General features: G+C 39.2%; 1 protein-coding gene across 1 annotated transcript in view; it reads right to left on the bottom strand.

Moving 5' to 3' along the window:
- The window catches only part of LRRIQ1 (leucine rich repeats and IQ motif containing 1), a 172518-nt gene that overhangs the window by 82155 nt on the left and 73176 nt on the right, over positions 1–17187 (bottom strand). The window contains exons 19-22 of the mRNA XM_090042636.1: positions 10931–11020; positions 10012–10133; positions 9253–9348; positions 8866–8951 (exon numbers count right to left, since the gene is read on the bottom strand). Of these exons, the coding sequence (XP_089898762.1) occupies positions 8866–8951; positions 9253–9348; positions 10012–10133; positions 10931–11020 (394 nt within the window). The remainder of the gene's footprint in view (positions 1–8865; positions 8952–9252; positions 9349–10011; positions 10134–10930; positions 11021–17187) is intronic.

The raw sequence follows: 17187 nt of genomic DNA, 5'->3' as shown, positions 1-17187 counted from the left end.
CAGATAAAATTGCCTGGTGGGCTGAATCTGGCTTGTGGAGCATATTTTGCCAGCCCCTGCTCTAATGTAATGATTGTCAAACAAAACCAGAACTAGGAAAGAACCCCACATGATAACCCCTCCCAACTAGACACTGAGCCACTGATGACTACTCAGATTCATAGACTCATAGACACTAGGGCTGGAAGGGACCTTGGAAGATCATCAAGTCCAGCCCCCTGCCCCGGGGGCAGGAAGTCAGCAGGGATCATAGGATCCCAACATGATAAATATCCAAATGTCTGCTTGAACTACCTCCGGTGGCAGTCTATTCCAAACTTTGGGGGCTTGTTGAGCATAATGATCCTACAAGTTATGTATCCATCCTACAGTCCTTTCATCATGTATACATTTCCTTATTTGATTAAGAATGTTGTGGGAGACTGTGTCAAAGCCCTGCCAGCCCTGCCAAAATCAAGATCTATCACAGCCTTGGCTAGGAGAAGCCTATCCGGAGAGTCTGTCAAGTTGGTCAGGCATGACTTGCTTTTGAGGAATCCATGCTGGCTGTTCTTGATCATCTTTTTCTCCTCCAGGTGCTTCGAAATAAATTTCTTGATGATCTGCTCCATGACCTTTCCAGATATTGAAGTCAAACTGACTGGTCTGTAATTTCCTTGATACTCCATCTTCCTTAAAGATGGTCACTATACTTGCCCATTTCCAGGTATCTGGGAACTCATCTGACCTCCATGAATTCTTAAAAATGACAGAAAATGAGTCTGAAATTACCTTAACCAATACCAACAGGTCTCTAAGATATATCCCATCTGGTTCCGCTGACTTGAAAAATCTAGGTTCACCAAGAAATCCATAACTTATTCTTCTACTACTCTAAGTTGCTTGTCTCATTCCCTATTATTGTTGCCAGCTGCACTCATCATTATTTATTTAATAGATTGCTCTGTTGAAAGGCTCAGAGTGGCTTACAATAAACAAACAACCCACAGACAGGATTTCCCAAAGAGCACCTCAAAACCTGGAAACTTTACCCCCACCAACCACTGCCTCCTGCCTATACCCTTCCAACAAGTAAACCTTCCTGCCAATCCTAACTCCCAAGACACAAAAAATTTCTTCCCATCTTCCTGCCTCCCCACCTACATCCCCACTACCCCACCTCACTCTCAAGTAAGATGTCCCACTTTCTTTCAGTGTCACGTCCAACTCTGTACCCCCTCTCCTATAAAGGAGCTCCTCCTGAAAAAACACACCTAAGTCCCCCTGCTCCCTCTAACAAAAACACTGAATTCAAAAGAACCCTAAACAAAAAAATGAAAGAGAAACACTCAGTGTACACCACAGGTCAACACCAAAGGGTGCCCACCTAAGGAGACCCACTGGCTTTGTAGGGCTTGCAGGCTGGCTGGATGATTCATCTTCTCTTCAAGTGGCCAAGATGGTGCTTGGACTGGACCCCAGGCCTCCCCAAGGGTGGAGGGAGAATGAGGAAAGAGAATGACAGTAACAATTCTTCAGCTCAGGGATGGCTACTTCTGGCAATACAATCTTTTTGCATAATAAAACATTGGTTTTGGAGTGGGTAATTTGTATTATAGGCCCAAGGGAATTAAAATCCACACCTCCTACTTCCCTAGAGTGTGGTCCCACCATGAGGCCATAAAAAGTTGGGATAAGAACAAAATTCATACCTTCTGTTGCAGCTGGGCCAATAGGCTATTATACAAAAAATGGACAGCACTTACAACAGTGTTTAAGTTTTGAGTGTCTGAGGTGAGGAATCCCAATGTTAAATAGATACCTAACTCAGGAATTCAGAAAAGTGTCTAACTACTTCCTAAGTCTGGAAGTGAGAGGTTGATTTCCAGATACCCTTGTTCAAGGCTTTTTATTGGCTGGCTTAGGCATCCCCTGCTGAGCATAGTGAATTTCATTCCTAAGTCTCCTGATTTAAAGTATGGTGAACTTAAGCCATAAACTTACCATGACAAACAGTGAACCCTCAAACACTCCTCTACTCTGCACGGGTTATTTCCCGAATAAGAAATACTGTAGCCACCTCCATCTGGTGCTATGTATGGGCAAATAAGTACACCTCAATGCTAACTTGCATGCCTATCCTGCTGTGCAAACATAGCTTGGCTGCACAGCTTCTAATTCAAAAGGAAGGTTTGGTGGAATACTACAGCATGTTTGAGGGCACCACTAGCAACCATGGTAAGTTTACTGTATAGACATGGCTCTGAGTGCCCAACTTGAGTTTGCCAATTCAACACCCGGATCCAGATGCCTAACTTTTAGGTTTGGGGATCCCCATGCCCAAATGTCTTTATGAGTCTCACCCATGGCAATGTGCTCTTCAGAAAGATCTTCACCATGTACGTTGCTGCAAGTCCTGGCCTCATTTCTTCCTAACCCTATGCTCAAGCTGAGAATCAGAAAATACCCCACATTTTCTTAGTCGTTCTGCACTACATACCTGTCCCATACATTTGCAACAAACAGAATACCCATATATAATGCATATATACACAACATACCCCCAAACCAACATTTCTGGAAAGGTAAAGTCCCTAATTGACTCAAATGTGCAATATGAGTAAATTACTTCTCAGTTTGCACCAAAAATAAGAGCAACCCCATGAGAACTAGCACAATAATTCAAACATTACATAACCATGAAACAGTTACACGTTCAAAATATTAGCAAAAATGGTGGAATTAAAGTACTGGGCTGAATACCTTCCTGAATACTCGCTGGAGAAGAAGTAAGGGGACTATTAGGAACCTGCAGGTGGCCAGTACATAAACCAATACTTCCATGGTATGGGAAGTTCTCGTACTGTATAGTGCACCACAGGGAGTACATACATACTTCTTGGAAAGAAAAAAAAAAAGAGGGACAAGTCCTTTTACCTAAGCATATCTGTAACTCAGGATATACATTTTGCTGCCAGTGCCATTCAAATTCTTTTTTTAACATGTTCATGTGTTTATCAGATTAGGATTCCAAAAACCCCAGGGTAAAAGTTCACTTTACATTTAGGCAGTATACGATTTGGCCAGTAAGGGCATGGAGAAGAGGGTAGTGTCCCACGTACAATTTAACACTTACTAAGTGCAGTTAAAATGCAAGCAGGAACACATTCAAGCACTTCAGCATGTATTAAGTGCTCTTATGGCATTGTAAAATCATTGTTTTTCAGATGAGTGTTATCTCCTAATGTGTACTAACTTTAATAGGTCACTACATTCCAATGATTTGCAATTGTTGGAAGGGAACATGTGACACCAGCCAGAAGAAGTTGGAAACAGGGAACATATTTGAAAGTAAGCAATACACTCTAGCAGAGCAAATTTTCCGATTAGACTGTACAGACACCCAAGGCCTCTGGCACATATTCAGTGGAAGGCACATAAGAATCTGATCCTTGATGCCAACAATTGTGCCTCCTGCCATGCTACATGTTGGGAACTTCCTAGAAGCTGTCAGGCATGAGGTTTAAAGCCATGACAGAACAAGTCCTTCAGCTTCCCATCAGAAGCTTTGATCCCCTGCACCTGGCAGGGACGCCAGGTGTAGGGTTTAAAAGTCCTATAGGGGAAGCGGGGAAGAAGCCCTTTGGTTCCCTCCAGTGGGAGCCTCTGCTTCCCCTATCCCTCCTGCAGGGCAGTCCTGGGCCCAGCTGGAGAACCAGGTTTGCCCTGGGGCAGCCCCCAGCTGGTTGGAGACCAGGTTGCTCCAAACTAGTGCCAACAATATTGTCAGCATGTATGTTGGAGACTGGGGCTGTCCAGGACAGGTTCTAATAATCAGCTGATTGTCAGGCATCAACCCTGGAGGGCCCCATTGTATGGACATGCCACACATTCAATTTTAAAGTACCATGCAGATCAGCCACAAAGATGCTCTACATTATATGTGGAACATTATTATGGTTGATTTGCCATTTAATGGAACATTAAAATGGTTGCAGGTGTAGCATCCTTGCCATTTATGCCATGATTAATATCTTAATTGTAGCATAAACGTAACATGTAAAAGGGCCCTTAGATTAAGCTGCAACTCAGCATAATTCATACCACAGGATAGCAGAATTTGATATGAAAGTTGTTTTCAATACCAGTCCGATATTTAAGTTTGGGCATAAAAGGATATCTATTTATTTGTTAATATTTTATTACCTCCTTATATAGAGAACTCATTGCTTACAATTCAACATTTTTTTTTTGTTTTAAATAACATGCAGAGCATTAGCTACCTGGTTACATCAGATAATCTGGAAAGCTCCTTCTTTATAGTATATAATTTACACAGGAGGTAGATAGTGCCAAATATATCTTCAAATTTGCAGGAATATTTAAATTTGAATTGGCATTATTTTAGTACGTTTAAATTTTGGATTAAACTACTTGAAAAAGAAAACAGTTGTAAATATAAGAACAAACCCAAAGTTTACAATAATTTGATATTTAAATATTACAAATATTTAATATTGAGGCTTTAATGAGTAGTTCAGAAAAGATGGAGTTGATGTGATCATGCTGACTGCTAGAGAGGAAAATCAAAAAGCACATGACACAGGTGAGAGCTGCTTCTTAAAAGGTTATTTTCTTTACATTTGTTAAAGACAGACAGACAAATGCAGGTCCTCTTGGATACCCAGCTGCATTAGAGGTTCAGCTGACGGATGATGCCGTGTTTATTTTTAGAATGTCAACACTGCAAAATAACTTTACTACCCAACTAATGGAGCTACTTCAATGAGGTGTACACATAGAGCTATATCTGAAAAACACTCCGAGATCCTGAGTGGTAGACAGTGACATCCGGACATGAATCCGGTTGCAGTTTTCTGTTTCAAGAATGCCAGGTCCCCGCCAGAAGATGAAATAGGAGGGCTCCTATTCTAATTTATAGTATTAATGTAAGGTCCTTCACTTCCTTCAGGACCTCAGTCAATGTCCTTTATGCAACAAGGGGCATCAGAAGCTGATATAGGAGACACCTATGCATGTGGAGATTCTTCTCAGACACAAAGAATTTTCTGATGAATATAAAGCCAGTTAAACATTATTGATTTATCTAGGCTAGTTTCTGTCTCTGACAGGTGCAAGTAATGGAAGTTTTAGAGAAGAGGTGTCAAACTCATCTGAACCTACAAACCAAATGAGGATCTCTGGGCTGGTCTGCAGGCAAGACTGGGTGGCACCAGAGCTCCCAATGCTGGCCCCCTGTGCCAAAGGCAGAGTGCACTGGCCCACTTACAGGCTTGCACTGCAAGCAGCCCACAGGTGGGACCCAGCACCATGTGTGCTGTATGCAGCCTAGGGGGTCAACATGGGGCCCATGCTGCATGTAGCACCCTGCCAGACCAGCCCTTGTGTGTTGGCTCCAATATGGCCCAATCAGACCACCCCTGGAGGGTCGGTTCAGCACAGGCACCACATGCAGCATACTCCCCAAACTGACCCCGTGCCATGTGGAACAACTGCAGCCCCAGGTCCAGCCCACACACTGCATGCCCACAGGACAGATCATACAGGTCCACAGACTGAATACAACTCACAGGCCATATGTTTGACACCCCTGTTTTAGAAGAATGTATACAAGCAGATCATGTGAAGAGTGACTTCTCTCTTGCCCTACTCTCCCAGTTACCAGCAGTCATAGGATTAGTGACATTTTAAGGCCAAATTATGCCCTGACTTGTTTGTGTGTAATAGCTCTTAATGGACCTGTCCTCCAGAAATGCATCCACTCCCTATTTGAACATGGTTATACTACTGATATCCACAATACCTGTTGTCAATGAAATTGTTTGTTGTATGCAAAGGTGGTTGGCTGTGCTAGTATTAAGTCAGGCAAAAGGTAAGGAAGGGCAGCACTGCAAAGATTAATTGCCTACAAAAGTGGCTCATGCCAGCCAACCAATAGCATAATTCATTAGATGCAAAAAATGAACTAAATGGCAACTATGTGACTTGACAAAGGCTATTTTGCATTTGAAAGCTTTTCTAACTGTATCCCAGCTACATAGTAGGCCCAGTAAGATATAGCTCCCTAAAAAATCCTGGCTTCTCAGAATTTCTTGACCATCACAGCTACCACATCACTCTTACACTGTATCATTAGGGTTATTACCGCCCCCCATACAAATTACTTCAGGCTTTTTCTTTCCATTTCATTGCCCACACACTCAGTACTCTGAGATCTTTTCTTTTCCCCCCACTCTTCACCAGCAGCTATGAAATGGATTATCTTGAATAATACTGTATTAGAATCATAGAAAGTTAGGGTTGGAAGGGACCTCAGGAGGTCATTTAGTCCAACCCCATGCTCAAAGCTGAACCATTCCAAGCTAAATCAACCCAGCCACAGGCTTTGTATAGCTGGGTTTTGAAAACCCCCAAAGATGGAGATTCTGCCACCTCTCTGGGTAGCCTGTTCCAGTGTTTTACTACTCTTCTAGTGAGAAAATGCTTCCTAATATCTAACCTAAACTTCTCTTGCTGCAACGAGACCGTTGCTCTTTATTCTGTCAAATTATTCGCAAAATTTGCGAACTCTACTCCTTTATGAATATACAAGGAAATTGCCTGTCAAAAATGACAGGGGATTTGGGAGAGTGGGCAGGGAGAAAGGCCTGGGTCCGGCCCCCCCTGCCTGGAGCCGGGGCCACTCTCCACCTTCCCCCACCACTTTGGGCTGTGGTCAGGGCCATTCTCCCCTCCTCTCTGCCGCTTCGGAATGGGGCCAGGGCCTGAGCCAGGGCTGTTCCCACCCCCCACCACTTTGGGCTGGGGCCTGGGCCAGAGCTGTTTCCCCATCCTCCTGCTGCTTTGGGCCAGGACCTGGGCTGGGGGTGTTGCACCCCTCCCTCCCCCACCGCTTCAGGCTGGGGACTGGGCTTGGGCCTTTCCCACCTTCCCTCTGCTGCTTCGGGCCAGGACCGGGGTGGTGGTGGGGCACAGCCACCAGTAACCTCTCCTCTCCTCTCCACTGCTCTCCCTCCCCTGTTCCCTGCACATTAAATTTAGGCACTCTTACATGCACATGTAGACATCCCCAATGAATGGAATAAAAGCAAACACACAAAGAGGGGGTGCAGCATTTTCAGTAAGTAGGTTATTTGTTCATGTATTCTGTTGGTTTGAAAAATAAGGGAATTTGTTGATTCTCAGGACACTTTGTATAGAGCAATTATATATGCAGGCTTGGGCCTGATGCAGTAATTGAAAAGAGAAAAGTGGGTTTTATGGGTAGTACTTAGAAGAGGTAGCTTGCATCTATAATGATGTTGTGACAATGTGTAGGTTTTTCCTTTTTTCTTAAGACACCAATAATATGCTTTGATAATTTTCCTAGCAGCGTGGTTTAGAAACAAACAAACAAATGAACAGCCACCCTCCACTCATCACAGCAAAATGAATGAAAAAGCATCCAAAAATTCCATTAAAACAACAAAATACCCTAGGCTAGGTGAATTTGATATGCTTAAACAAGCAACCATTTATGACTGGATTAATTACTACTAACATTAACCAGACAACATATGGAGAAAAGATGATATAACTTAGTAGGCCCTGTTAATTAAAAATGATACATCGGCCACCAAGTGGAACACATGTCAAAAATTCAGCTGCACACCAGATATTGATGGTTTTGTTCCTGGGTAGTGTGGTAGGGCAGGGTGGGAAACTATAAAGAGTTACTGGCGGTTTAAAGATGATTGTTTTAACCTCCTGCCTGTTGTTTATTCCTTATCCATAAGGAAAGAGGACAGTTTGTTGACTACATGTTACATACTGCACAAAGCTAGATTTCTTTTTTGCCACAATAGGTCTTAAGTGCCGATATCAAATTTGAAAACATACACTGAAATCTTCTCTCTGTACTACACTGCCCCATGAAATACAAAATGACCTTAGACAATATTTTAATATTACTAAGTGAAAAACAGTGACTTCCAATGTTATATGCCAATGGAAAATGCATATTAGCCACAAATGAAGTCTTGATATATGTTACCAAAGAGGTAAGCATTATTGATGGAAAGATTTCTAATGACCGACAGCTTATCATAACTAATGAACTTAAGATTAGTTATAACTTGTATCAATTATACATTATGATATTTCATCCTTTCCTGGAATGAACAGCTGTGGAGTATGCGCAAGTCTGCATGGAGCAAAGGAGGATTTTAGCTCCGTCAGCTGGGGGAGGGGGAGGAAGGGGGCACATCTGAGTAATGCCAGTTTCTACAAGACTAATGAATGCCAAACTATGATATGATTCCACAATAGTAAACTGTGAAACCTTCACAAATGGCACCTCAGGAGTCAAGAATTGCATACAGATAGCACTCCTCTTAATTAAGTAATGGAGGTAATAGATAACAGAGATGATCACATGCTGCAGGAATATTTTTTGTTTTTAGAGCAGATTGATAGCAAATGAAAATAACCCCTCACTGATTCAGCCACACTATAACAACTTGTGGTTACCTTGGGGCAAACAGAAGCACTACAAAATGCAAAATTACAAACTTCTTACCCAGCAAAGGAAACACATGAAACAAAGAAAAGTTCCCACTTAAAACATGTAAAATATACTTTTTAAGATTCACTAGAGTATTTCACAAATTATTAAAATATTTCTTACAACATATCCTTTTCTAAAGATTTAATCTATGAGTTCTTTATTCCTGAGCCACATTCCTCATTTACCCATATTAATAATACAGTAGTTATCTTATAAATTCAAGCAAAATTTCTAGAAAAGCCATTCTACTTTCAGATGTCAGATTATGCAGTTGTTATCCTCTACATTTCATTCACATTGCAGCAGGACAGTTGGCTTACCTAGAGTTTTATGACTAGATCTCTTGCGTTTCATTTTATGTGCTCTCTTCAGCATTAGCTGTGCAGTGGAAATATCCTTAAAACCCCTATGAGAAGGTGACAGTTTACCATCAATTTCACATTTATCTACTACCCTTTATTCTCTCGCACACACTTTACACAAGTCATACAATAGTGTAAAAACATACTACATGTTGCTCATCTGAAAATATTAAGAAATTATAGTCAATTGATTTGATACCTCTAAAGCTAGTAAAAAGGTTTACAGTAGTATCTAACAATCAGAAATAAAAATTATTTTCTTAAAAAAGGATGCTTTTTAAAAGCCTCTAGACCTACAATGCCTGGGTGATGGACTTGTGTTAAAAAGCAAGTCAGATAACATACCATTCTTCTGAAATTTTCTCTTCTTTTCCTGATTTGAATGAAAATTGCTTTTTATCCTTCAGGTCAGAGAATGCTGACACAGATCTCTTCTTCAACCTGACAGTAGAATAGGATAATAGAACTGAACACTGATCACACATTGGAAAGATGAAATAAGAACTTTTCAAATGTTGCTACTCTGCAATGTTTTTTGTACCTTCTGAATCTCAAAAACAATTTTTAAAAAACAAAATAAAACAAATAAACCTATATTTTTATAGTCAGGAAGGGGTTATCTTGGACAGTCATATGCATCTGCCATTGATTTAAGATGTTTACATTTCAATTATTTGAAGCATATTTTAGCCCTTTTTCTCCAAAGGAATTCAGATGTGTAAGAAATCCTTTAAAATCCTTATCTATTCTTAGAAATCTGAATTTTAAAAGGTCTACATGTTATAGGATAGCTTTTTTAAAATGTAATGGGTCACAAGATTCTTATATATTTGTATACTGTTATATTTAACTCTAATACTTAATAATTAAATTGACAAATGCTAAATTATTGCACAGCCAATATACTGTAATTGGTTTGTTCAGTTTTGATTATAAGTGCTTTTACCTAAACTTCAATAATTATGTGACTTACCAATAAAATATTTGCAAAAGCATCAAATAAGAGTCTTATTCTTCCAGGGCCTATTTTGATTCTTGTCAGATCTATCTATCTATCTAGCTAACTATAATCAATAATGGAAAAACACAAATTATTTGACTTACCTGCTACTAAGCTGGCTCCTTTTTGGGGAGACTGAATATACTTTCTTATCACACTGCCAGGCTTCGTATGGAGGCCAGGGCAAATCATATGAATTTCCATCAGAACACAGAGACTTAGGATACTTACAAGAAAGAGAAACAAAAGTGTGAGTTAATAGCCTTGCAACTTTGGTGTTGAGTAGTCTCATGGACTTCAGTGGAACTACTCAATAAATATAGTTAAACATCATCAGGTTTTTAGAATTGTGCCTTGCATCTGCATTTCATAGGCAATGTCAACTATGATTGGCCCAAGATCCAACCTTTTTTTTTTTTAACTACATCTTGCAAAAAAAGATTTAATGGGTATAAACAAATGTAATTATACCTAATGATAATCAGCAAAGACTAAACATAAAGTCAATCAATGTACTTACAAAAATCTTTTTTTTATTTTGAGCAAAAATATCTTTAGGAATATTCTGCATATAGAAAGAGGAATAAAAGAGTGCTACAAAAACAGCGAGTTGAAAACTTCAAAGTTTATCAAATAACTAACAGACATTACAGTTCAATGACCTTTAGCTGTTCTGAAAATCCTCAGCTGTTGCTATATAATGCAGACTTTAATATTTTTAAAGTACTGTGTCAACTCACAATTTTTAATCTATTGCCAAATGTGCAGATGAAGCATATCATCATTTTTTTTTGCTACTGTGAAGTAAAGTGTTGAAAGAAATCCAAAATAAAGAAAAAGAATTAAGTAAATGAAAGAAAAGCTACATGAAAAATTACATCTGGGGATGAGGAGGAAGTCAGAGGCTTCTAAAAGTAATTGTGTTTTTCAAGTCAATAAATTGCAGTATTAATCACCCCAGAGCAGCATATCCTTAAGGAATGAACAAAGACTGAAGACTAAGAAGTTTCCGTGACATGTTACCTTTGGCCAGTGCAGCTGGTTTGAGAGCAGCAGTGTTTTTGAAGGGAAGCGGGTGGAATCTAAAGTTAGCCATTCCCTCTCTAAGGCAGCCTGTATGAATGAGTAAAGTCAAATAGTACACTGATAAAATCAGTTTAGTTTAGATAACTTTTTAAAAGTCTCTTATAAACTGTCTTGCATGCTGTTTCAACTGTTTTCACGTCATATATCAAAATAGCCACCTGCAATACCATTCCAGTTGTGGAGCTGCTATCTGGAATTAGTTTCTATACATTAATCCACAATTAATAAATATTTGTAGTGAGATGTTCTGATCCTGCTCTCTAATTCTTATTTTACCCCAAGAAAAATGAACAAATAAGAGCTAGTAAAGCAAGTCAAACCCCAGAAAACTAGTTAAGTTACTTTTCAGTTAAACATAACAGGCAGAGAGAGGCTTGTTTGCTTTTTCAAACCGTTAACAATTTACATCCCGCTTTGTATTTCTGTTGCACTTATTGATGAAGAGTATTAAGCCAGTAAACAGTCATAATCAATAGCCAAAATATAAACACCTTGAACATCTATTCTCTCAAGCAGTTCCACTTATCTGTGACCTGAGGATAGTATTTCCAAAGTAAGTATTACTCAGAAGGCCCCTCTAGACTTTCAGGTAAACGTGTGACACACAAAATAACACCTTCTGCCAGGCCATATGAGCAAGGCAGGAGGCCTGGCTGTGGGATCCAGCATCTGATCCTATGACACCTTATTGCTGGTGCAGGGGGAACCTGGGATCCAAAAGTTTCCCCTGCACTGACAGGTAGCAAGCTCCCATGTCTGCAAGCCCTGCAGCTGATGAGACTTGCAGCTGGGGCAGCGAGTGGTACACCCCTGCAGCAGAGAGCCCTGTTAGCTGATGGGGCTCCCAACCACAGGGAAGCACCTGGCCAAACACTCAATAAATAGGATGGTAAGAATAAATGCATAGCTTACTCCTTGTTTTATCATGCCATTAATTGATTGAACATGTGACTAGGGCACAATTTAAGATGCGATCTCACCTTAATAGATGGGGCCAGAGTGATCATCAGATCTGATGAAGAATGTTTTGCATTCAAAAGCTCGTCTAACTTTATTATAACCATGCAGTTGGTTCAATAAAAGATACCCTTGCCTCTCACATAATTATATCATGGCTATAATACCTCTTTCACATTAATTTTACTCAGAGTGAATAAGAATGGCAGAAGCAGGAGCTTCAGGGGAGCTTTAGCACTTTGTTGCTGAATTATCTTATTTTCTAAAACCCAAGCACAGATTAATATTTTAAAATCAGAAAATCTGCAACTTTTCTCATTCTTCCTTGACCTTTTCCACGTTTTCTTATACCACATTTAGACAAGTGATAAAGATACATGCCCTCATGACAGTAAATAAATACCTCTAAGGACTTGATTTCTATTACACGGGGCAGCCACTCTGATTGCCCTTACTTACCCCTTATCTGGGGGTTCATTTTGATCCAAGCCCCTCTTCTGAAAACTTCTAATTTATGTAGCTAGAACATCTTTCTTCCATTTATGGAATATTACTAGCTTACTTTCATTTTTTACTCTGTAAGAACTTGAGATGATTTTCCCAGTTTTGGATACCTTAAGATAGAATTACAGTAATTCTTTATTGTCTAGCTTGTTTAATAAGACTTTGTATAACCTTACAATGGTGAATAACAGGGGCTGCCAGGTTTTTTATGAAAAGGAGATGACAGGCTAATATTTAAGTTATTTTGAAAAGGTTGCCTTGAATACCAGTCAAATACTTTTCTGACTTTAAATCTTCTCATTTATAATACAATATACAATTCCGAAACAACTTCCTGCTTCCATTTTTACCAAACTTTTCGGAAGCACTTATTTTGATAATTTCAGTTTATTTTTCACTCTTCAAAAGCAAGAACTCTTGAACATTAGGTTCCTTCCCCTTGGTACTTGATATGAATATAGTTCACTGGGCGCATCTAGACGAGACTCAACGTCGCCACAGCAACGAATTATGGTGATGTAGCATTGGTGGCCATGAATTATAAACTTGCCGCTACTGCGCAGTAGGGTTGGAAATAACTGGTGGTTCTTGGAAAGTACTGGTGGTTACTGTAGGTTACTGTGCAGTACCAGCTTTAGCAGGTAGTAAATGACTGTGCAGTAACAACTGCACAGTCGGGTGCATGTGCAGACGTGCCCAGTATGTTTTATTTATTAAATCCAGATCAGATTCTATGTCGTCTTTTTTTATTAGCTGATATGCCTTCATTGATCTTTTCCATATATTGTTTAATCTCAAGAAGAAAGAATTTTAGGCTTTTCCTCAACCCACTTGATATCGGTTGCATATGTTCCGGAAACATCACTGAGATAAATTGCAGAGGTATGTGACAAATAAATTTATCATGCGCTTGTAAATGCTTCTTCTGCCCTCTGCCCACTAGTCCGTCTCCCTCGGGATTTATTCTCACACTGCAAACTGCTTCAAGCTTAAATGCAGCCACCATTTAAAAACAAAAATCAAATTGCCATTTAAACTCTTCTCTTTTCTTGAATGAGGATTTTTTCTGTGCACTTAATATCTTAAAAATTTAATTCTAATCAGCCATGCTTACAGAACTACTTATATCATATATGTATGCAAGAATAGGGAATCTGTAAAAGGTTTATTAACAGTGAGCAAGAACCAATCTTGATTGTAAGCTCTCAGGTCAAGTCCGCAGACTTGGCAGGTTGAAGTTTTACTTCTCAACTGAGCTCATTTGTTAAAGAAACTGCAATAAGCATGATAATCCAAGATACCATTTGGGGGACACTTACCCAGCAACAAATATTAATGGAATGTACACTGGATCCCTTTTACTGCTGTGATTAAGAACAGCCTACTTTCTTTGTTTTTTACATTTATGGTGAAGCCTTAGTTTTAAATTCACCTTTTACCATTTATTGAATTTTCTATTAATATTTCCTATTTTCAACTGTATTTTGATTTGTTTCATTACATGGATGTAATGAATTGTAGTGTTTTCTGTTGTAGAGAGAGAAATTATATTTTAAAGGACAGCAAAACATTATTTAAAAATCGAATACAGCAATAAAAACACTACTGAGAAAACTGATTTATTATTAAGGTCATATCTGCTGACAAAGCACATTTGGCACTCTTAGTTCTGTTAAAACTTAATAAGTTTTTAACAACTATACCAAAATATCATTTGCTTTGGCCAATAACAAACAGATAATAGACTGTCAAAACATATGTTATTCCATTGTGTTTGTCCCTGGAGCTTCTTACAGCATCAGTTTAAGAAACTCCTACTCATTTTTTCCCATATGTCTAGTATTTCAGTATAAAACAGTCTAAAGCAGTCTAAAACAAAGTATATAAAAATAGATTTTCCAGCAACAGTTGAAAAAGGAAGATAGGAATTGAAACTGATGGAAAAAGTGCAATCTGTATTATACTAACGGTAAATAAAACTATAAAGGTCTGTTGTATGGACAATCATTTTAACTCCATTTTACTAGAAGACCACAGATATACAAAAAGATCCACCTTACATTAAATATATTTCTGAAATCAAACTAAGAGCCTAATCTTGCAAACATTGCAACATTATGCAATGTATATAAGTAAATATAAGCAATTTTATATCTGTGTATAAGTAAACGTACAAATATAAAGACAATTAACAAGAGTCTTTGCAAAATAATTCCATTTGCATTTTAATTCTGTTATTTGCTTTAAAACAAAGAATAATCACACTGACCATTTAACAAAGTTATTTCATAAGCCCAGAGATAATACATTAATTGCTTACAAGTTAGGAAAAGACTTCACATTTCTAACAGTAAGGAAATAAATTATTTTAATCCCCTTTTAATATCTATATGCTTGCTTGTTAACAATTTTTTTCCAGTAAAAAAAGAAACGCACACATATTGCACCATGTTAATATTGATATTATGACCTATACTTCTCCAAGTTTCAGCCCATATTCAAACTATATGAACATTTATCACATAGTTCATGATACAACAAATTATGTGATAAAATATGCAGGAACTGAAACTAACTTAAAATAAAGCTGTGTTTAGTATTTATTTAAACACCAAGCTGATCCTGGAAGATATTAAAATATTGGCATGATTGGGATATGAGGAATGTTATGCCCTATCATAAAAACTGTCATTTGTGGCATGGCAACTGGGCTACATGCATGTTTTTTAAAAGCCTGGGGATCCAGGACTCCGTAATCTGGGACAGGCTCTTCCCAATCTTGGGTTCCCACACCCTGGGCTTTTAAACACTGAAAGTGCAGAGCTCAACTAGGCTGCATACATGGTTTTTAAAAGCTTGGGGCACCTGGCAGTTGTCCCCTTCATGATGTCAGCTTCCTGGTGCCCAGGACTTTTATACAACATGTGCAGCCCAGCTGGGCTGCACACATGGTTTTTAGACCACTGATTGTCCCATGCTCAATCACAATTCCCCCAGTCCAGTCCTGGGGATTCTCCTGGACTCTGGACCTGCTCTGTGTTTCATCCCTATGCATAGCTGAGGATAGATATGGGGCACAGAACAGTCCTGGTTCCCAAATCAGGACTAGGGTTGTGCCCTGACCAATTCTGGGGATCAGACAAAGGAATGAGGGTGGCTGTATCCTGGATCCTGAAGCTGCCCTGTGCTGCATCCAGATGCTCAGCTGAGCACTGGGACAGGCATAGCACAAATGCAGGTCTGGCCCAGGAATGGGGTGGTGCCCTGACAGATCTCAACAGCAGGGCTCCCCTTTGTACCCAACAAATTTGAAGACTTGCCTTTCAGCCCCTATGTGGGGTGCAGAGCAGGGCATTTAAAAGTGCTACTGGCTGCAGGCATCTGAGTTGCTGGGCAAGGCTATAAAAAAATGTGCCAGGCAGCGGGAAGCCCACTGGCTTTCTGTGCCACAATGCTTAAATGCTCTGCCCTACACCTTGCATGCGTTCTGCAGGGCAAGGCTGCAAACATATCAGGCTAGTTCAGGACCTGAGACTGTCCTGGGCCTGAGGATGACAATCAGCTGATTGTTGGCATCAGGACTGAAGCAGCCATGGTCAGAGACATGCTTCATTCAGTTTAAGGCATCATGCAAACCAGCCACAAAGACATTCTACATTGTATGTGGAACATCTTTATGTTGCCATAAAATGGCACACCAGCCACAAGCTGGCTGAATGTGTGACATGTTTACATCTTGTACAACATGTTCATTGTGCCATAAATGAAACATCTGTCAGGGCCCCCAGTTACACTGCTCATACCTGCTGGATAAAAATGGTGTTATATTGAAATGTAGAGCCAAAAAAAAGTGTTAGGTTTTGTAACAAGTAGTTTACATCATTTCCACACTATTCTTTTATATTTTATTTCTTTTCTATTACTGTATATGGACTATCAACATGAATTGTTAGTAACTGATGAATTAAAAAATAGTAACTAAAAATCTTGCTTCTTTAACTGAAATCGTAGCAAATAAAAATGGTGACTAGATTCCAAAGGTCCACTGAATTCAACTGAAATGCACTATAAATCTAGCCCTGGATATCTAAGTATTTCCTAATTCCAAACTAAGCTATACAATGGAATGAGCATTGCTTTATTAGCTGGTAGAATAATCTGACTCATTAAAACTCCTAGGGTGAAAGAATTTTTTGTATGTGTTTTTGTCTCAGACCAACACGGCTACCAAGTACACCCCTGAAACATGGAAGATGTCAAATTTTAGCTGATTTTGGATTTTAAACTTTATTGCAGAACAAGAAGGAAGTTTTGTTTTTTACCTCCCTGTCTGCCATTTAACACCTCCAGGGAAGCAATTCTACCTGATCAACACATCAAAAAGCTACTTAACACAGCTCACAAAGACACTCTCATGGACCCAGAGGGACAGCCTTAGATCTTCAGCTCCCTCTGTGCAAAAATGAAGTTTATTTCCTACTTATGGGGACTTCTTACCATCTACACTTTTCCCAGAGCCTGACAAAGCAACTTTGATCCAAAAAGCCTGCAAAAAAGGACAATTTTCTTGCCAATTTCCAGTTGGTCTAATAAAAGGTATGATTTTGGAACCAAGAGTTCTATTTTTGTAGGTCTAGGGTGAAAGACAACTTTAAATGTGCCAAAAACATTCAATTCTCCAATTAAAAAAATTATTTTCACTGACAGACAATCAGGAATATATAAACAAGGAA

Source organism: Crocodylus siamensis, chromosome 4 (genome assembly GCF_052110815.1).
Source record: "Crocodylus siamensis isolate JL-2025a chromosome 4, ASM5211081v1, whole genome shotgun sequence".
Taxonomy (NCBI): domain Eukaryota; kingdom Metazoa; phylum Chordata; order Crocodylia; family Crocodylidae; genus Crocodylus; species Crocodylus siamensis.
The sequence above is the reverse complement of the archived record's forward strand: the minus strand, read 5'-3'. Positions and strand labels throughout refer to the sequence as shown.